General features: G+C 40.3%; 1 protein-coding gene across 2 annotated transcripts in view; it reads left to right on the top strand.

The window, feature by feature from the left end:
• The window catches only part of LOC126458578 (casein kinase I), a 105,958-nt gene that overhangs the window by 3,401 nt on the left and 79,576 nt on the right, over nt 1-22,981 (top strand). For both annotated transcript variants that reach the window (XM_050095710.1, XM_050095711.1), the window contains exon 5: nt 21,703-21,931. In XM_050095710.1, coding sequence (XP_049951667.1) covers nt 21,703-21,931 — 229 coding nt within the window. The remainder of the gene's footprint in view (nt 1-21,702; nt 21,932-22,981) is intronic.

Genomic DNA, 22,981 nt, shown 5'->3' with positions numbered 1-22,981 from the left:
CCACCTTCCTGCTTTCACTTCTTTGCTTAGGACTGGTTTTCCATCTGAGGTCTTGATATTCATACAGGTGGTTCTCTTTTCTCCAAAGGTCTCTTTAATTTTCCTGTAGGCAGTATCTATCCTACCCCTAGTGATATATACTTCAGCATCTTTACATTTGTCTACTAGCCATTCTTGCGTAGCCATTTTGCACTTCCCGTTGATCTCATTTTTTTAGAGATTCGTATTCTCTTTCTCCTGCTGTATTTATTGCATTTTCACATATTCTCCTTTCATCGATTAAATTCGGTGTCTCTTGTGTTACCCAAAGATTTCTGCTAGTCTTGCCCTTTTACCTCTTTGATCCTCTGCTGCCTTCATTGTTTCATCCCAAAGCTACCCACTCTTCTTCTACTGTATTCCTTTCCCGTGTTCTTGTCATTCGTTCCCTAATGCTCTCTCTGAAACCATCTACAGCCTGTGGTTCTGTCAGTTTATCCAGGTCCCATCTCCTTAAATTCATGGCTTTTTGCAGCACAAATATTACTCTGATAGATATTAGATCTTAGACTTAATTGTTTAGGATGATGGTTAGTTTTGTGCCCATGTAACAAAAATGTAAGTGCTTCTACAGGATAGGAGTTGAGATCGTTTTCTGTTTGTTTTCAAGTTTTACTTTGCTGCCTGTCAGTCATTTTATATTGTTATGTAAATGAAAAAAAAATAAAAAAAATTGTTTGTCACATTGTATACCCACTGTTATGCTAAAGACAACATTAATGTGGAGTAATGACTGTCTTTTTCTTTCTGGTATTGTAATTGTGCAAACAATTGCTCCTTTTGGACTGTAGTGGGTTATTTACTACAAATTTCATGAGGGAATAAATATACTGTGAACCAGTAGTCACAACGCATAACTCTGTAAACAAATATCTAAAAGTTGATTTTGGATGAGCACCACATATTATTCTTAAAGCAAGTTTGTGAGCAATGAAGACTTTCTCTCTTAAATATGAGTTATCCCAGAACATCATTACATATTATGGAATGAAAATATGCAAAATATGTCAACTTCCTGATTGTTGTCTCCCCAAGAGTTGCATCTCGCTGTGCTGTAGAGATTAGTGATATACGAAGTACTGAAAAGTAATATCTGTGAATATTTTATATGAGAAGTCCTAAAGCTTTTTAAATGAGACAAATGTTATTAACATTCTGCCTCTATTTTTTGAGTCTACTTACTTGCAGCTCTGTGCCACCAGAGGGCTCCATATTATAACATGTAACATGGCGGCATGTAATGTAACTGTGTCAGTGCATGAGAAGCAGTGTGGTGTAAAAAAGTTTGGAATTCGATGAATTTACTCACACCTGGAGTATCCTCTCTTTCAGCGACATTGCCAGACAAACGTGTGCACTGTGATATCTGCAGATCATCCTCCGTACAGTTTCACACCTTGGCTCCATTTGATTTTTTTCTGTTTCCAAAACTTAAAGGACTCCTTCAGTTACTCCACTTTGGTACTGATGAAGCACTGCAAGTGGAGGTGAGGTTGTAGATACATTGACAGTCAAACATTCCATAGTGACGATATCAACAAATTGGTCTCCTGTTGCGAGAAATGTTTGTCACCAGGTTGACTATATTGAGAAATAAATACGTAGATATAAAAAATTTAGATGTGGAATGTTAACATTTGTTTTATTTAAAAAACTTAAGCATTTTCACATATATTTGGAAGCAGTGCAGCTGAACATGCATGGGCAAAAGTAAAATTTTTGTTTAGGGAGCGCAGCAATTAAGGGGACAATTCGAGGGACACAGCCAAAGACAATCTGTTTAAGATTGCAAGTGTTTCCCTCATTTCGGTAACTGCTGATGACAGAGAAGGCTACTGCAAGAAATTTCAACAACTGGGAGAAGATTACTGGAGATGTGACTGTGTCATCGAACTTGCAGTAAACTAAATCGTTAATACTGCTGAATCGGGCAGTAGCAACAATAATACATTATGCACATATGAGGAACATAATGAGACTGATTCTGAGTGATTTAAGTGCACATACAGTTCAGCTTTACCTATGTGAATACATGTTCAAAACTTTTCTCATTCTCCTTTTTATTGCCAGAATGTAAGTTTTACTACTTGTTCTTTTCGATTTCGAATTGTCGATGAGAGTGGATAGAGGTATTAGTAGCAGGCACCATCATTCAAAATGAAACTATCAATTTTGATTTCATGAATCCTCTAAACTTTTAACGTACTCTGGCCTCCGTTTTTACTTTCATAAACACACAACACATTGCAATTGACAACTATTACGGCGGTAGTTAATAGTTGATACCGTTGGCACTGCTTGAAACACAATTTGTATGTGAACGCAAGTGTGTTGCTGGCACGGCTTGATGTTACTGCAGCTTATCCTCCTCCCCCCACTGCCTCTCCCCCCTAAGCAGCCTGTGTACTGTGAGTCAATGGATGGAGCTTGCTTACTCCACTCCCCACAACCCCCCTCAGAATTTGCTCTTCTTCTTGTGAACAGACTTTAGCAGAAGTGACCCATAAAACAATCATACAATGTCTTTGGCATCCATTTGTTTTAGAATGTTACAACATATTCTGAGCTCAACTCTAATGAGGTATTTAAAATAATTCTCATTTATTTTTCAGTCTCTGGTGCGCATTATTAATTCGGTGACATGTTTCAATCACTCAGGACCATCTTCAGATCTAAGTAGCTGTGTGAGAAAACCGTCTTGTCTATCTAGAACTTCAAATCAGTGTACTCTTGGGCCTTGATAAGAATTCAAAGTAGTGCAAAGATTGGCAACTTGCTTCAGATGTTCAGAAACATAAAATTATGCACTCATGAAACGAAAAGACCCAGTGCACTATAACTTCAAATATCAATGGGTTACAGTTGGAATATGTCAGCTAATACATATATATAGACGTAACATTTTGTAGGGGTATGAAATCTACATCCACATCTAGATCTGTACTTTGCAAACCACTGTAAGGTGCATGGCAGAGGGTGCGTCGCATTGTATATTAGGATTTCTTCCCATTCTGTTCACGTATGGAGCACAGGAGGAATGATTGGTTGAAGGCCTCTGTGTGTGCAGTAATTATCCTTATGTCATCCTCACAATCTCTGTGTGATTGGTATGTAGGGGGTTTTAGTATATTCCTAGAGTTATCATTTATATCCAGTTCTTGAAACTTTGTCAACAGAGTTTCTCGGGATAGTTTACGTCTATCTTCAAGAATCTTCCATTTCATTTCCTTCAGTATCACTGTGACATTCTCCCATGGATCAAACAAACCTGTGACCATTCATGCTGCCCTTCTCTGTATACTTTCAGTATCCCCTGTTAGTTCTATTTGGTGCAGGTCCCACACTCTTGAGCAATATTCTAGATTTGGTCCCACAGGTGATTTGTAAGCAATCTCCTTTGTAGGCTGATTGCATTTATCGAGTATTCTACCAATAAACTGAAGTGTACTGCCTGCTTTACCCAAAACTGAGCGTATGTGACCATTCCATGCTGCGCGGAGTGGCTGAGTGGTTTGAGGCGCCATGTCACAGACTGCGCGGCCCCTCCCGCTGGAGGTTTTGAGTCCTCCCTTGCACATGGATGTGTGTGTTGTTCATAGCATAAGTTAGTTTAACTAGTGTGTAAGACTAGGGACCGATGTCCTCATCAGTTTGGTCCCTTAGAAATTTACACACACATTTTTGATCATTCCATTTCATATCACTGCAAATTTGTATGAGTTGACCGATTCCAACAGTGACTCATTGATATAGTGATAAGATACTACTTTTTTTCATTTTGTGACCTGCACAGTTTTAAGTTTCTGAACATTTAAAGCAAGTTGCCAACATTTGCACCAACTTGAAATCTTATCAAGATCTGGCTGAGTACTTATGCAGCTTCTTTCAGACATTACTTCATCATAGATAGCGGCATTGTCTGCAAAAGTCTGAGGTTACTATTAAATTATCTAAAATATAATATAGAACATGAACAGCAAGGGTCCCAACACACTTACCTGGGGCTCACCTGAAGTTACTTCTACTTGTGACAATGACCCTCCATCCTGCATTCTCCCAACCAAAAAGTCCTCATTTCAGTCACAAATTTCACTTGATACCCCATATGATCGTATTTTTGACAATACGTGTAGGTGTGGTACTGAGTCAAATGCTTTTTGGAAATCAAGAAATACTGCATCTCCCTAACTACCTTGATCCAAAGCTTTCAGTATGTCATGTGAGAAAAGTGCGAGTTGGGTTTCACATGATTGATGTTTTCAGAATGCATGCTGGTTGGAAATGAGGCCATTCTGTTCAAGATACCTCATTGTGTTTGAGCTGAGAGTATGTTCTAAAATTCTACAACAAATTGATATAAAAGATATTGGACAGTAATTTTCTCGATCACTTCTACTACCCTTTTTGTAGACATGTGTGACAAGTACTTTTTTTTTTTCAGGAAATGGGCACAATTTTGTTTTGTTCAAGGGATGTTCTTAGATTATAGTTAGAAGAGGGTCTAACTGAAGCAACAAATTCAGTACAGAATCTGATAGTGATTCCATTGGGCCCTAGATCTTTGTTCAGTTTTAACGATTTTTTACTTTTTCTCAGCACCACTGACACAAATATTTATTTGATTCATCTTTTCAGTGGTATGAGAACTAAATTTTAGCAGTTTCCTTTGTAAAGGAAAATATGAAGATGAATGCCAGCTTTTGCTTTGCTAACCTCCAATTTTAGTTCCTGTCTCATTTGCTAGGGACTGAACATTAACTTTGATGCCACTAATAGCCTTTACACATGCCCAGAATTTATTAGGGTTTTGTGAAATATTCTTGGACAATATTTTGCTACAGTAGTCGCTGGAGGCATTGTTCTGTTGACAACCAAATGCATTGTATTCAGCATCTCTCTATTATAGCCCTACACTTTGTTTTACACTTATTATGCAGTAATTTGTGTTCTTTAGAAGTTTCTTTATAGCGACTGTACACCATGGAAGGTCCCTATCATTATGAACTGTTCTACTGGGTACATAGCTATCCAATGCATGGTCAACTATTCTTTTGAACTTGAGCCCTAGTTCCTCTAAATACTTGGGCCCTGTGCTGAAAGTTTCATGTTCCTCATTGAAGTATGACACTGCTGATTTTTGTCATGGTCACTGATACCAGTTTCAGTGTGGACATCCTCAAAGAGGTTAGCTCTGTTTCTTGCTGCAAGATCCAGTATATTTTCATTTTGAGTTGGGTTCCAAATTATTTGTTGTAGGTAGTTTTCAGAGAAGGCATTTAGTAATGTTTCACAGGATGTCTTGTCATTCACACCAATAACAAAATTGTAATTTTCCCAGTTAATTGTCAGATAATTAAAGTCTCTGCCGATGATAACAATGTGATTGTTGAACTTACACACAAGTGGAACTAAGGTTTTCTCTAATTTCGGTGCATTTGAGTTCCTTGTCTACTGCGACAAATACAGCATCTCCATGTCCCGTTTGCCTATCCTTTCGATATACACTCAAATTTCCTCCCAAAATCTCACTGCAATCAGTTTCAGATTTCAACCAACTTTCTGTACCTAGTATTGTGCTGGCTCTTTGTTGTGAACGTTTCGGCAGTTTACCATAAAGATTTTAATCCCGTCACCTGTGGGAGGCATTTCTTTCGATCTTACAGTGATACTTCTGGGTTTCCTACAGCTATCACCTGAATTGGATGGAGGGTCACCTAATTTTAAAAAACACCACCCTCGTGTGCTTCCCACAGAGTCGGCTACCTGAGTAGCAGCCTCTGATGTGTAGAGCCCACCTGACCCATTCAGGGGGAACCTAATGTTCTCAACCCTGTGGCGCAACTGAGGAAGTTGCAGTCTAGCTTGCCACAAAAGCTTCAGTCCCTGGTTAAGTCCTTCCACTTGACTCAGAACCAAAGGGTCATGATCAGTTCTGGGACAGTGCTGCAAATTGTGAGCTTCGTTGGAACTCCAGGCACAAGGCTGTCTTTTCAGTATTCTCTGCCAGTCACTAGACTGACCCAAGTATGACCTTGGCTCTCAGATGACGGGCATCATTTGTTCCAACGTGTGCCACAGTCTGCAGTTGATTGCACCTGTTCCATCAGTGGCTGCTGGGATAGACTCTTCAACTTGTTGAAAGAGCCCTCCCAGGCATTCATACTGAGTGCAACTGGTGTCCTTTCCAGTCCCTTGCTGCCATTCCAGAAGGACTACCATCATTCGCCATATGTTTGATCTGCCAACGATTAGTAGACCCTACATTTTTGCGTTTGCTTTCTCTTGACAACAGACAGAACAGGTTTCCCTAAAACAGGTGGAGTGAGTCCCATTGGCTCATTTTCAGTTCAGTGGAAGACAGCACCTCAAACTCCTTGGCCCCCGTCCACCCTACTTGGCCCCAGTCCACCCTATATGGGGCACTGAGATCAGGCATTAGACAGATACTGTGCTTTCTGCGGAGGAGACAGGATATACTGGAGAGGATAATACTTGAGGTACTTCAGGTGTCAGTATCACAGGTACACGACTCTCTGGAGCTCCTACAAGACAAAGATTTGCAGCGGCTGCCAATCGTTTGACAGGATTCAGGGCGATTTCCAGCTGTTTACGAATGTCAACCAACTCGTCCCATGTTCCAGAACAGCATTCGCAGTGGGGCTGCATTATAGCTGGTGTGATGTACTACAGGGCAGTGAACAAATAACTTTAAATTAAGTGCTGCTGATTATCTCTTATTCTGTTTGAGCTAAAAAGCTGCTAATTCCCTGTAAGAATTGAAGTAAATAGTCAGAATGAGATTTCTATTAAGGCAACACAAAAACCTGTGGTGTAAATTTCTAGTTTCCTAAAATGTTTTGTGGTTCATTATAGTTGTTAGCAAACTCAAAAACAGAGTTAAATTACAAGAAATGCAGATAATATATAGGGCTGTTCCTCTTTATGGGAGAACTAGATGTAATGCAATTTTTTAAAATCATTTTGTGATGCTGTCAGCTGCCATTCTCTTTATTTCATGTGCAATTGTACAATTTCGACCTTAGGCCCTTTTCAGGCTTGTAAAACAGAAGCATTATGCATTGGCCACATTGGTGACACCTATGATTTTGTCATAGGAACAAGTCATATCTGTAGATATACTAGCTGCGTTATAATTTATTTTATGAATGATTCTTTAGTCATATGTTATGCCATGTACTTCCTTATTTTGCTGACTGCATGTAATGATCATAAAATAAATTAGAAATGTTCTTCAGTATTTTACGAGCACGTTACTTTCAAGCACTTGTTGCAAAACTCTTATATAAAAGGCCAGTGTTTTAACTACTTTACACTAGGACAGAGCTGGCCAAACGCTGCACAGTGTGCAGACGTGCGGAAGTGCTGCACATGTGCGCACGTGTGCGACAGGGAGCGACAGCGACATCTGTTATTAGACATGTGTCCTAAATGAACGGCGACGACTCCACTTCCCTGTTTATGTGGTACATTAAACAGATTGTTTCAATGTATACTTACATTTAGGTAATTAAACAGATTGTTTTCAATGTGTACTTACATTTAGGGTTTTTTTTTTTAATGTGTGAAGGGCTACGCTCAGCTGAAGTCGATAAAACATAACATTCATCTAACTGTTGGTTATTATGCAGATTTCAGACGGAACTGATGAAAGATATAGCAATAATGGTATTGAAATAACAGGTGATCATCGAGAGGTCTGCGGTTATCATTCTGTTCAGAGGTCAGTGAGACAGAAATTATGTGGGTGTAACTGAGAGCACCGAGAATTAGTTATAGAAAACCTTGCATTAGTTTAATGTTATTTGAAATCATGAATAAGGTTCGTTAGAAGTCGGTAAGTGCTCTCTTTCTTAAATACTAGCTCAAAAACATTACGCGTATTTACGTGCCGTCAGTCAAGCTGCATTAATAAAAACCCACGGTTGTTAACTGTATTACATGTATTACTGGGTTAAACTGTTAACATAAAAGTAAATGTCTCAATGAGTACACTGTAACAGTATTTTAAATGTTTAATACGCGAAATACCTTCCCGTGGTTGGCTTGCAAGCTGTGGAAAGAGCACTATAATGCGCCGGTACAGAGTATCCCAGCAAGTGGATAAAACGACATCTGTGCGTAGAAACATGCACTACATGAACGCTGACGGCTGCGGCGTGCACGCTGTGACCCGGAAGTTGCACATGTTTAGGAGCACCGCACGCGTGCAGAATTTCTGGCCGGCCCTGCACTAGGAGGACTATAATTATTTTACAGAAATTTGTTAATTAACCTACATATGCCTTTATTCTCAATTATATTTAATTATTGTTCATGATCGGTGTAAATATGAAGATCTCGTATATAAAGTTGATCACAGTACTCACATGAAACAGTACTGAAAACTATGAGAATCGAATAAAAACTGCTTTAAGGTTGCGTGATCTTTCACGTTTGTCACATTTATAATGAGTGCAGTGATTATTTTGCATTCTATGGTACTTTAATGCTTCATCATAGAACTGGTAAAAAGTTGTCAAGGAATTTACAATTTCACATATCTTTTTGCTTGTTAAGGTACCTTCACACTGAAAACCAACTTCAATAAACTCAGTTGACAACTGTTTTCAACTCGAAGTTTGACTTAGTTTTCAACTGTTGTCAACAGCTGTTTGAAGTCGCGAGTCTGAACAACTAGTTGTGTGACTTGCACATGCGCATTTGCAGTGTTGTCTGCTGTGCTTCTTTCTTCGTCTGGTGTGTTTCTTGCCACAATGGCAACTCACGAACCAACAGATCCAACAGTTCAATTTTTGTTGGAAATTGAAATGAGGAAACGTCTGTAGGATCCTTCTGATTCTGCATATAAAGACAGATATAAAAGGAAAGATTTGTTGAAAGAAGTTTTGGATGAATTGGTGTACCGCTTGTGGAATGTGAAAGGAAATGGACAAATATGAAAACACAGTACGATAGTGAGCGTTGTAAAATGGTCAAAACTAAAAGTGGGTCTGGGACAAATGAGATCTACGTTCCGAAATGGATATTTTACAAGCATATGAAGTGTTTGGAAGGCATGAACAAGCCAGGAAGAAAAATATTTTCAATCGTAAGTAAAATGTCATTCACTAGCGGAACTGAAGCTGTAAGACTTTTGGTCGAAATTTTGTAATTACAACTGTATTTTCACTGGAAATCTATTTCTCTTGTCATATTTGCAAATTAATGGCTTACATTGTTAATAACTAAAGCTATAAGGATTTTGTTCAGACGTTTTTAATTACATTTGTCTTTTCAATCGATATTTATTTATTCATATTTCTCATGCCATTTCACTTTACCAACATCCAATACAAAGTAGATCGCAAATTCATCCCTTATATTCTTTGCGGTTCTTCCTGCGTTGCCTCCCTTTCTCTGAAGACATTTATTCTGCGGAGACATCCTCCAACTGCCATCCGAAACCCTGCCTGTTTCTGCATCTCCCACATCAAAACTGCCAGGTGGTAAGTAAACTTATTTCTTGTAAGAAAACTGTGCAAAGGCACAGTTGCAGAAGTCACTAATGTTGCTTTTTCAGGACTTAAGTGCTTAGTTGTTCTGAGACACTGAAAAACTGCATGCAGTACTCCAAAAAGTTTCTCCACAATTCTTCTAGTGTGAGATATTTGGTAATTAAACATTCTTTCCTGGCTGCCTCTCTCTTGCCATCCTGCAAATCGTTTCATCATGTACTCAGAAAGAGCAAAAGCATCATCTCCCACCATAACAAATGGCAAATCTTCACTGTCAGAATCCATTTCCATTGCTTTTCTGTAACAAAAAATAAAAACACTGAACGTGTGTTTACAAGAGTTTGCAGTGTTGTCAATGTTTTTCTACAGTTGTAAGTTTGCCAAACTCACAACAGTTGCAAATTTGCCAAACTTACAACAGTTGATGTTTCTGTTTGTTGGAGTTGGTTTTTGTTGTGAAGGTACATTTACTCTGTCTGACTGGTCTTTCAGATGGATGTAAATTTTAATTTCCTCCATCGTATCCATTATTTTTCCTTTCGTAACTTATGTGAGTTATTTTGTGGGTGTGTCTTTTCAGTGTACAGCAAAGGTGGATGGGTTATTGTTGTGTGTTCTTTGAATTGTATGCTAACTTCCCTTCCTGTTTGCCCAATATAAAGTTTTGAGCATACCTCACAGTTAATATTCTAGATTTCTGATTGTGAAAATGTCTCTGATTCCCGTGGTATGTCTCTCAGTAATCATTGTAGACTGTTAGTGCTTCTGTAGCTAATGTATATTTATTTATTGTTGAAACATGAAGTAATTTTTTGGGAAACAATGCCTAGATATGGCCAACCAAGAAATTTGTCTCTCTGTGGTTCATTTGTGTGTCCAGTTAAAATTATTTCAGCTATGGGATGGCATGTGTTTGATTGGTTTTCTTTTTGAGTAATGAGTCCACTAAGTTTTTAGGATAACAGTTACTTGCAGCCGTGTTTTGGTGAAGGTCTAGGTCTTTCCCAGTTTTTTTCTTTTTTCAGTGATAAGTTGATCACTCTGTGTATCATAGAATGAAAGTATGTGAACTTACGTGCTCTCAGTTGGCATGATTGGTCGTGGATGATTATGTCTGCCGTCGTTGGTTTATGAAAAATATCGATTTTTTTCTCTTTCCATTAGTGAAATTAAAGTTTGGATGCAAACTATAGAATTGTGAATGCATGACATTACTCGCTTCTATTGTGCCATCAGATAGCATTAAAATGTCACCGTAATGCTGCATGGAACACATTTGATGGGTACGTATAGGGCATAAAGATAAGTTAGCAGTGGTAGAACACAGCATCAACGAGGTACATACTTTTCAATTTGAGAAAACAAAAATATTGTGCCAAGCTAGCGGCTTTTGGAAGAGTATCGTCAAAGAACCTATTTGAGATAGGGCTCCATGACAGTCTCTTCGACACTAAGTTCACTATAGAACCCTGCACTAGCAGTTTCACCCCAAGAACACAACTGGCAGTTGGTGTTTCACGATTCTGAGCAAGACTGAATGCACCAAGTGTCAAGCGGCAGTAAACTGTGCAACCACAACGACACATTGCCGGATATTACGCCTGGTGATAGGGGTGAGGAGAGACAGCTACCAATAAGATGTATATATGGGGTATGCCTGTGCAATCTCGACACTCCACTAGGTGGTGGTGGTGGTGGTGGTGGTGGTGGTGAGAGTGACACCTACTGAAACATTGTGGAATTTTGATGCAGCCACTCGGATAGAGAGCCAACAAGATTTCATAATGTTATATTCAGTCAATGTTTAGTGTTTTCATCTACATCACAATTTAAACCAGTTTTTTTTTTTTTTTTTTTTTTTCTAAAATTAAACAATGGAAAATCCAGGATGGAATGTAACAATAGCAGAGAAGGAAAGTTGCTACTCACCATATAGCGGAGATGCTGAGTCGCGATAGACACATTAAAAAGATTCACACAATTATAGCTTGCGGCCATTAAGGCCTTTCTCAGCAGTACACACACACACACACACACACACACACACACACACACACACACACACACACACACACAACTTGCACACACGTCTTCAGTTTCAGAGAACTGAAACTACACTGTGAGCAGCAGCACCAGTGCATGATGGGAGTGGCGAATGAGTAGGCATAAGGAGGAGGCTGGGGTGGGGAGGGAGAGGGATAGTATGGTGGGAGTGGCGGACAGTGAAGTGTTGCAGTTTAGACGGAGGGCAGGAGAGAAGCTGCGGAGGGGGGGGGAGGGGGTAAGTAGCGGAAAGGAGAGAAATAAAAAGAAATTAAAAGACTGGGTGTGGTGGTGAAATGAGAGCTGTGTAGTGCTGGAGTGGGAACAGGGAGGGGGCTGGATGGGTGAGGACAGTGACTAACAAAGGTTCAGGCCAGAATGGTTACGGGAACGTAGGATGTATTGCAGGGAAAGTTCCCACCTGTGCTGTTCAGAAAGGCTGGTGTTGGTGGGAAGAATCTATATGGCACAGGCTGTGAAGCACTCATTGAGATGAGGGATATCATGTTTGGCAGCTTGTCCAGCAACAGGGTGGTCCACTTCTTTTTTGGCCACAGTTTGTCGGTGGCCATTCATGCGGACAGACAGCGTGTTGGTTGTCATGCCTATATAGAATGCAGCACAGTGGTTGCAGCTTAGATTGTAAATCACATGACTGGTATAACAGGTAGCCCTGCCTTGGATGGGATAGGTGATGTTAGTGACCGGATTGGAGTAGATGATGGTAGGAGATGTATGGGACAGGTCTTGCATCTAGGTCTATTACAGGGGTATGAGCCATGAGGTAAGGGATTGGGAACAGGGGTTGTGTAACGATGGACTAGTATACTGTGTAGGTTCAGTGGGCGGCAGAATACCATGGTAGGAGGGGTGGAAAATATAGTGGGCAGGACATTTCTCATTTCAGGGTACTATGAGAGATAATCAAAACCCTGGTGGAGAATGTAATTCAGTTGCCCCAGTCCCAGATGGTACTGAGTTAAAAGGGGAATGCTCCTCTGTGGCCGGACTGTGTGACTTTGGGAGGTGGTGGGAGACTGGAAAGATAAGGCACGGGAAATTTGTTTTTGCGCAAGGATGGGTAAATAATTATGGTCAGTAAAGGCTTCAGTGAGACCCTCGGTATATATTGAGAGGGACTGCTTGTCACTGCAGATGCGACGACCACGGCTAGCTAGGCTGTACGGAAAGGACTTCTTGGTATGGAATGGGTGGCAGCTGTCGAAGTAGAGGTGTTGCTGGTGGTTAGTAGGATGGAGGTACTGAGGTGGTCAACATCTAGGAAGGTGGCTTGTTGGGTTGAGGAGGACAAGGTGAAGCAAATGGGGGAAAAGTTGAGGTTCTGGAGAAATGTGAATAAGGTGTCCTCACCTTCAATCCAGATCTCCCACCACCTCCCAAAGTCCCACAGTCCGGCCACAGAGGAGCATTCCCCTCGTAACTCAGTACCATCCGGGACTGGAGCAACTGAATTACATTCTCCACCAGGGTGTCGATTACCTGTCATCATGCCTTGAAATGAGAAATATCTTGCCCACTATCTTTCCCACCCCTCCTACCCTCATGGCTCATACCCCTGTAATAGACCTAGATGCAAGACCTGTCCCATACATCCTCCTACCGACACCTACTCCAGTCTGGTCACTAACATCACCTATCCCATCAAAGGCAGGGCTACCTATGAAACCAGTCATGTGATTTACAAGCTAAGCTGCAACCACTGTGCTGCATTCTATATAGGCACGACAACCAACAAGCTGTCTGTCCTCACGAATGGCCACCAACAAACTGGCCAAAAAACAAATGGACCACTCTGTTGCTGAACATGCTGCCAAACATGATATCCCTCATCTCAATGAGTGCTTCACAGCCTGTGCCATATGGATCCTTCCCACCAACACCAGCTTTTCTGAATTGTGCAGGTGGGAACTTTCCCTGCAATACATCCTATGTTCCTGTATCCCTCCTGGTCTGAACCTTCGTTAGTCACTGTCCTCACCCATCCACCTCCCTCCCTGTTCCCATTCCAGCACTACACAGCCATCATTTCACCGCCACACCCAGTCTCTTAATTTCTTTTTATCTCTCTCCTTTCTGCTACTTACCTCCCCCCCTCCGCATCTTCTCTCCTGCCCTCCATCTAAACTGCAACACTTCACTGTCCGCCACTCCCACCGTACTATCCCTCTCCCTCCTCGCCCCAGCTTCCTCCTTACGCCTACTCATTCGCCACTCCCATCATGCACTGGTGCTGCTGCTCGCAGTGTGGTTCAGTTCTCTGAAACTGAAAACGTGTGTGCAAGTTTTGTGTGTGTGTGTGTGTGTGTGTGTGTGTGTGTGTGTGTGTGTGTGTGTGTGCGCGTGTGTGTGTACTGCTGACAAAGGCCTTAATGGTCGAAAGCTATAATTGTGTGAATATTTTTAATGTGCCTATCACGACTCAGCATCTCCGCTATATGGAGAGTAGCAACTTTACTTCTCTGCTATTGTTTATTCTAAAATGGTTAATTTTCCTTTTGAAGGACATCAATTACAGCTCCTTAGTGTACTTTCTTGGGTTGGACTTTTTCATACTGTCATTTTAACATCTTTATAGCTGTCTTCAAATGGTACTATGTTTATGGTAAAATTGTGTTCTTGTGGACGGTGTAGACATTCACTGAGCTAGGACAAGTATCATCTGCAAAAATGTAATATTTAAAGTGAATAGAATTTTACAAAAACCTGCTTTAATTTCTGGACATTAACTTTCAAAGTTTGAACAGTTTACATGTTAGTTGCCAAAGACCAACAGTCTTTTTAATGTATTGCTTCTGCCTGTCCTACCATCTTTCATGCATGATAATGACAGTTTTATATAAAGTGGGCTCTTGCCCACGGCTTCAAGATTTCGGCTGTTAAATCGTGTGTCATGCACTTCTGTCAGTGTCATACCATTCATCCAGAACCTGAACTTTACCTTCATGATGATCCACTCACTGTACTGATTCTTAGGACTTGTTTTTGACGCCCGATTGACTTGGCTACCTTCAGCAAAAGTGCTGGCAGCACCTCAATGCCCTCCACTCCCGGAGCAACACCAACTGGGGTGCAGATCACTCTGCTCTGCTACAGCTCTACAAGGCCCTTGTTCAATCTCACCTCGTCTATGGGAGTCTGGTTTATGGTTCGGTGGTGCCCTCAGCATTGCATGTACTCAACCAAATGGCCCCACTGTGGTGTTCGCTTAGCGACGGTAGCTTTTAGAACGAGTCCGTTGACAAGTGTCCTGGTGGAGTCCAGAGTCCCTCTATTGCAGATCTGACGTGTGCAACTGCTCGCCAATTACATTGCACACATTCATAGTTCTCCTGAGCATCCAAATTACTGTCTCCTTTTTGCACCCGCGGCAGTTTATCTCCCACATCAGTGGCCCGGGTCAGGGCTAACAATTGCGGTTCACATTCGATCCCTTCTGTCTGAACTGTACGGTAGTCCTTCCCTTTACCACCTCCCATCCAGGTCCGTCTACATACACCTCCACGGTGTACATCTTTGCCGTAGATTCATCTGGACCCTTTGCATGACCCTAAGTACTCGGTTACTCCTGCAACTCTCTGCTGTCGCTTCCTCTCTATTCTTGACATGTTCTGGGGCTCTGAAATGGTTTACACCAACAGCTCGATGGATGATGGTCATGTTGGCTTCGCCTACGTCCACAGAGGCCATTTTGAACAACATTCCTTGCCCGATGGCTGCAGTGTATTCACTGCAGACCTGGTTGCCATCTCTCGTGCACTTCAGTTTATCCGTTCATGCCCCGGGGAATCATTTCTTCTGTGTGCTGACACCTTGAGCAGCCTACAAGCTGTTGCACAGTGCTACCCTCAGCATCCTCTGGTAGCGTCCATCCAGGAGTCCATCTGTTCCCTAGACTGGTCCCTTTGTTCAGTGGTGTTTGTGTGGACCCCAGGACACGTCGGCACCCCAGGCAACGAACTTGCTGACAGGCTGGCCAAACAGGCTATGCGGAAACCACTTCTGGAAATGGGCATATCTGAACCTGACCTGCGTTCTGACTTACGCCATAGAGTTTTTCGACTTTGGGAGACTGAATGGCATAACGGTACACACAACAAACCGAGTGTTATTAAGGAGACTATGAACGTGTGAAAGACTTCCATGCGGGCCTCTCGCAGGGAATGAGTTGTCCTCTGCGGCTCTGCATTGGCCACGCTTGGGTGACCCACGTTACCTCCTGCGCTGTGAAGGACCCGCCTAAGTGTCAGTGTGGCGCCCGGTTGACAGTGGCCTATATTCTGGTGCACTGTCCCACATTGACTGCCCAGCGACCAAATCTTGGGTTACCGGACTCGTTGCCATTAATTTTATCTGACAATGCCTCATTGACTGATTTAGTTTTACGTTTTATTCGTGATGGTGGGTTTTATCATTCGATCTAAGTTTTAGCGCATGTCCTTTGTCCTCCACCCTAGTGCTTCTAGGGTGGAGGTTTTAATGAGTTGCAGAGTGGCCGGCTTCTCCTTTTTTATTCTCATGGTCAGCCAACCGTAGTAATCTGATTTGTTGTTTTAATCTCTTCATCCCATTTCTTGTCCCCTTTTGTCCATTTACATGTTTGTTGCCCTTCATCGTTCTTGTGATTTTTCCTTTCATTCAGTTTTGAGTTGTCAGTCTCATTTGTTTTATTCTCACTCGTGGGGCATTGTTTTATTCAGAACCAGGGACTGATGACCTTGTAGTTTAGTCCCTTTCCTCCTTTCTTAATCCAACCAACCAATCAGTTCACACACACACACACACACACACACACACACACACACACACACACAAATTGTGATGTTAGTTGTCTGTGTGGTTGTGTGTGTGAATGTGTGTACTATTGCTAGGAAAAAGAGCTAATGCTCAAAAGCTAGTGTGAATGCTGTTTTCTGTTAATGTGTTACTGTGCTCTACGCATCGATGTGCTACGGGGGAGAGGTTACATTTCCCTTATTTTATGTATTGTTCCATCCAAAACTTCCAGTTATTCTAATAGAAAATACAGCGTATTTTAAGTGTAATTTTCTCAATACATGGCCGGTTTTGGTGAATAATGCAGTGCACATTCAAATGTAGCTTGTAGCATGCTTTGGAAATACAGTAAGTAGCAGTTTCTGGTAAAAATATGTTTTGGATTATCAGTGCTACATGTGCATGCGTCTATACCTGGGATCTCACATCTGCATTAACCCGGATAATCGCAAATTTGTTGTATGTCTGCACAAGCAATTCTATAGAAGTTTTCATGCCAGTTCAAACATGAACCAAACCTGTTGCCACTACTTCTGTAGGCTTTGCACAAAACATTTTTCATTAAAAATAGTAACTCGTCTCTCATATGAATGTGTTGGTTCTGTTTTGGTTTTTTAACAATCCTTTTGCTTTAGATTATATAACAGACACCACATGGGATCCACAGCTGTGATAAATATGCAAAATTAATGGTAGAGGGTGAGGGAGGAAGGGAAGGGAAGGGAAGGAACTAATGATGTCAACTGCATTGTCACCACTGATTCCACACAAAGTCCTGATGTAGCTGATATCATTAGTTCCTTCCCTTTCCTTTTCTTTCTCCCCCTCTCTCTTCAATGTACATAAAGAGTAACACTGAAAAAAATCAAAAATCTGTAAATTGTTTTTACAAAAATTTCAGCAGTAGTGAATTTTTGTGAAACAACTGAGCAAAAAAATTATTTTAAATGATGCAGAAATTAAATGATCAACAAACAAAAACCAATAATTAATTCATTGTATCACATCCCTTGCTTTGATGATTATTTTGAAAATAATATTTGGTGATGGTTACTTTCCATTTAAGTGATATTCAGTGTAATACTGAAGCATGTTTCCTACATAATTTAATGCCAAAATGCTCTCTTTGTAATTTGAGTTACATTTTTTTCTTAACAATCCTTTTGCTTTAGGGTATATAACCAACCAATTTCACGTAGATAAAATTATTTAAAAAATACAAATTGTATTCCAAATTTTAGTGAGTGTCATTTTGTATCTTTATAATTTCAAAACTGTAAAAATTTGTAAATGTGTGTATGACATAAAGTGGGAGAGGGAAGTTTGATGTGTTTACTAACCTGTGTAGAGAGAATAAATAATCCCAGAATTTAAAATCTTTGATAGTACGTGAGATCTTGTTTTATGATGAGATTTTGTTTTATGTTCTCATTAATTCACATGGAGTGGCTCTACTGAAAACTGCTAGAGTACTCTGATAATAGAGTTGATCTAAAGCAATGAAAGCGTTCATTTAAATTTTTATACTGAGGTGGGTTAGCTAAAATTTTGTTATTATTCTACCTTTTGACTATTTGATCTGAGTAAATATTTATATAAAATCATTTGTACTTAAGATCTAAAATATTTGGTGTAAATTCTTTCAACTATAACCTACTAATGCTTGCTAATTTTGACTCTTCGTATCAGGACAGTTTTGATTGGAATTGTCTTCATTAAATTTGGGAAGTTATATTAATTTTGAAGATATTTTACTGTATTGTGAACAAACTCAAAAGAGACAAGCCATTTACGACACAAGTATTTGACAGCAAAATAGTTTGAGTGGGTTTTGATTGGAACCTCGTGTGGACCATAAGTGTGTACTGATTTTGGAGATGCACCTCATATTTGTTGTCATACGACATGCAGTTCCTTTTCCCCAGTTTAGTTTTTACATTGCATAATACTGTACAACAAAAGATTGCTTTAGGTTTCCTCATTTTCTCAGTTCAAATAATACTTACTTGCAATAATAGTTGCAATTAACCATCTTCCACAGTCTATTCTACATCTACATCTACATCTATACTCCGCGAGCCACCTTACGGTGTGTGGCGGAGGGTACTTATTGTACCACTATCTGATCCCCCCTTCCCTGTTCCATTCACGAATTGTGCGTGGGAAGAACGACTGCTTGTAAGTCTCCGTATTTGCTCTAATTTCTCGGATCTTTTCGTTGTGATCATTACGCGAGATATATGTGGGCGGTAGTAATATGTTGCCCATCTCTTCCCGGAATGTGCTCTCTCGTAATTTCGATAATAAACCTCTCCGTATTGCGTAACGCCTTTCTTGAAGTGTCCGCCACTGGAGCTTGTTCAGCATCTCCGTAACGCTCTCGCGCTGACTAAATGTCCCCATGACGAATCGCGCTGCTTTTCGCTGGATCATGTCTATCTCTTCTATTAATCCAACCTGGTAGGGGTCCCATACTGATGAGCAATACTCAAGAATCGGACGAACAAGCGTTTTGTAAGCTACTTCTTTCGTCGATGAGTCACATTTTCTTAGAATTCTTCCTATGAATCTCAACCTGGCGCCTGCTTTTCCCACTATTTGTTTTATGTGATCATTCCACTTCAGATCGCTCCGGATAGTAACTCCTAAGTATTTTACGGTCGTTACCGCTTCCAATGATTTACCACCTATGGCATAATCGTACTGGAATGGATTTCTGCCCCTATGTATGCGCATTATATTACATTTATCTACGTTTAGGGAAAGCTGCCAGCTGTCGCACCATGCATTAATCCTCTGCAGGTCCTCCTGGAGTACGTACGAGTCTTCTGATGTTGCTACTTTCTTGTAGACAACCGTGTCATCTGCAAATAGCCTCACGGAGCTACCGATGTTGTCAACTAAGTCATTTATGTATATTGTAAACAATAAAGGTCCTATCACGCTTCCCTGCGGTACTCCCGAAATTACCTCTACATCTGCAGATTTTGAACCGTTCAGAATGACATGTTGTGTTCTTTCTTCTAGGAAATCCTGAATCCAATCACAAACCTGGTCCGATATTCCGTAAGCTCGTATTTTTTTCACTAAACGTAAGTGCGGAACCGTATCAAATGCCTTCCTGAAGTCCAGGAATACGGCATCAATCTGCTCGCCAGTGTCTACGGCACTGTGAATTTCTTGGACAAATAGGGCGAGCTGAGTTTCACATGATCTCTGTTTGCGGAATCCATGTTGGTTATGATGAAGGAGATTTGTATTATCTAAGAACGTCATAATACGAGAACACAAAACATGTTCCATTATTCTACAACAGATTGACGTAAGCGAAATAGGCCTATAATTATTCGCATCTGATTTATGACCCTTCTTGAAAATGGGAACGACCTGCGCTTTCTTCCAGTCGCTAGGTACTTTACGTTCTTCCAGCGATCTACGATAAATTGCTGATAGAAAGGGGGCAAGTTCTTTAGCATAATCACTGTAGAATCTTAAGGGTATCTCGTCTGGTCCGGATGCTTTTCCGCTACTAAGTGATAGCAGTTGTTTTTCAATTCCGATATCGTTTATTTCAATATTTTCCATTTTGGCGTCCGTGCGACGGCTGAAGTCAGGGACCGTGTTACGATTTTCCGCAGTGAAACAGTTTCGGAACACTGAATTCAGTATTTCTGCCTTTCTTCGGTCGTCCTCTGTTTCGGTGCCATCGTGGTCAACGAGTGACTGAATAGGGAATTTAGATCCGCTTACCGATTTTACATATGACCAAAACTTTTAGGGTTCTTGTTTAGATTGTTTGCCAATGTTTTATGTTCGAATTCGTTGAATGCTTCTCTCATTGCTCTCTTTACGCTCTTTTTCGCTTCGTTCAGCTTTTCCTTATCAGCTATGATTCGACTACTCTTAAACCTATGATGAAGCTTTCTTTGTTTCCGTAGTACCTTTCGTACATGATTGTTATACCACGGTGGATCTCTCCCCTCGCTTTGGACCTTAGTCGGTACGAACTTATCTAAGGCGTACTGGACGATGTTTCTGAATTTTTTCCATTTTTGTTCCACATCCTCTTCCTCAGAAATGAACGTTTGATGGTGGTCACTCAGATATTCTGCGATTTGTGCCCTATCACTCTTGTTAAGCAAATATATTTTCCTTCCTTTCTTGGCATTTCTTATTACACTTGTAGTCATTGATGCAACCACTGACTTATGATCACTGATACCCTCTTCTACATTCACGGAGTCGAAAAGTTCCGGTCTATTTGTTGCTATGAGGTCTAAAACGTTAGCTTCACGAGTTGGTTCTCTAACTATCTGCTCGAAGTAATTCTCGGACAAGGCAGTCAGGATAATGTCACAAGAGTCTCTGTCCCTGGCTCCAGTTCTGATTGTGTGACTATCCCATTCTATACCTGGTAGATTGAAGTCTCCCCCTATTACAATAGTATGATCACGAAACTTCTTCACGACGTTCTGCAGGTTCTCTCTGAGGCGCTCAACTACTACGGTTGCTGATGCAGGTGGTCTATAGAAGCATCCGACTATCATATCTGACCCACCTTTGATACTTAACTTAACCCAGATTATTTCACATTCGCATTCGCTTGGCTTGCACTTCAATAGCCAAGTATTAGATTAAAAATAGAAATAATGTGGACCTTTATCCTTGTTTCCACGTAAAAGTTTTGAGGCACTTAACTTATGCAGGCTACTCTATATTGTATATATGAAAACTAAAAGTTTGTATGATTGTTCGTGTTGTCTGTTGCACTGCAGGTTCCCTGTATTCTAGCAGGACTTTTCTTACAAAGGCACTATGCAGATATGAGTAACATTGCCTTGATATCCGTGTTAATTACATCTTGGATATTTTCAGAGTGGGATAAGTTGACTGTACGCACTTCTCTAAGCTGTTAGATTGCACCACTACTACTACTGCTACTACTACTACTACTACTGCTACTGCTAATAATAACAATAATAATAAACTAGTTGGATGCGTAAATTACCCTGACCAGTTAAAAAATAGTCATACTTAGACTTCTGGTCACTAAATTGAAACTGAAAGTGACTACTTCTGCTATACATTACATTTGGTGACCTCTCAATAATCCTGCAAGAAAATATGTTTACTAAGAGTGAAAAATTCTTTCTCTTAAAGAATGAGATCAGTTTCAACTTGATATTGGAATGAGAGCAGTTCTAATGTAGGTTGAAACATTACATTTCTTTGTTTGCTGATAGCTACTACATAATTTGACAATGTATGTTGTTCTTGTGATAATTAGTTTGTTAACATATTGTTTTCACAGGTTTCTCGAATAGACTACATTCACAGTCGGAACTTCATACATCGAGACATAAAACCTGACAATTTCCTCATGGGGTTGGGCAAGAAAGGAAATCTAGTTTATATAATTGACTTTGGTTTAGCCAAGAAATATCGTGATGGACGCTCTCATCAACATATCCCGTATCGAGAGAACAAGAATTTGACTGGTACTGCACGATATGCCAGCATCAACACTCATCTTGGCATAGGTTTGTGTTTTCATTTCATTGAGTCTCCTTACTGCAGGAGAACACATTTTTTGCAACTTCAGTTAATATTGTTGTTTCCTTGAAAGCATGGTAATGAGCTGTACCTTAAAGATTTTTTCATTGCTATTGAGCTGCAGATTGCATCACAAAGATAATAGAAAAGTTGTCTTTATATTTAAAAAAAATATTCGCTTCAGTGCATGGTATGTAGAAAACAATTGAGCTGTACAATGTATGCAGAAAAGAGCAAGTAATTTGTGTGAAATTATCCACAGCTTCAGTGTAATTATAGTATAGTCATCTTAAAAAAGAAGAATACTTTTGACATCAATTCAGATAATCAGATCTTTACAGTGAACTAAGCTGTGGCAAGCAGAAGATTATTACATGCAGTCTCCACCTCTCAGGATTTGTGCTGTTCCATTTTCAAACTTGTTGAACCTTGATTGTGTAGCCTACATTTTTGTTCATAATAATTTCTGTAATTTAAAACACAGAGAATTTGGCTATAACATCATTTAGTTTTAGGACTTTTGTTAAAATTGTAGAGTGAAATAATCTTGGTAGACTAATTATGTTTTATACCAAACAGGGCAGCACAGTGCTTGGGAATCTGGACTCACTTTTGGTAGGAGCAGGGTGCATATCCTCATCAAGCCTGTCAGATTTAAATTTCCTAATATCACTTCAAATTCTGGGTTGTTTCCTTTGAATAGGCTGATTTCATTCTTTACCCTACCCCAATCTGAGCATGCGCTCAGTTTCTAATAAATGTTGTCAGTGGGATGTTAAATCCTAATCTCCCACCCCTTTCTAAACTGTTCATTTGCAATCACCATATTAGATGTTACAGAAATTGAATAATATGTATGAAGTCAATACAGTTGTACATTAAACTTCTTTCCAGAAACATTCTTCCTTTCTATTGAAGATAGTTACTAACTCCTTCCAGAGAGATCTACATAAATTGTACAGTTACAGATTTTGTCATCATTTGCTGCTGTGTTAGAGAGTATGTGTTCTTCTTTTCTGAATACATGTTGCCAGGAT

This window comes from Schistocerca serialis, chromosome 2, assembly GCF_023864345.2.
Source record: "Schistocerca serialis cubense isolate TAMUIC-IGC-003099 chromosome 2, iqSchSeri2.2, whole genome shotgun sequence".
Taxonomy (NCBI): Eukaryota; Metazoa; Arthropoda; class Insecta; order Orthoptera; family Acrididae; genus Schistocerca; species Schistocerca serialis.
The sequence above is the reverse complement of the archived record's forward strand: the minus strand, read 5'-3'. Positions and strand labels throughout refer to the sequence as shown.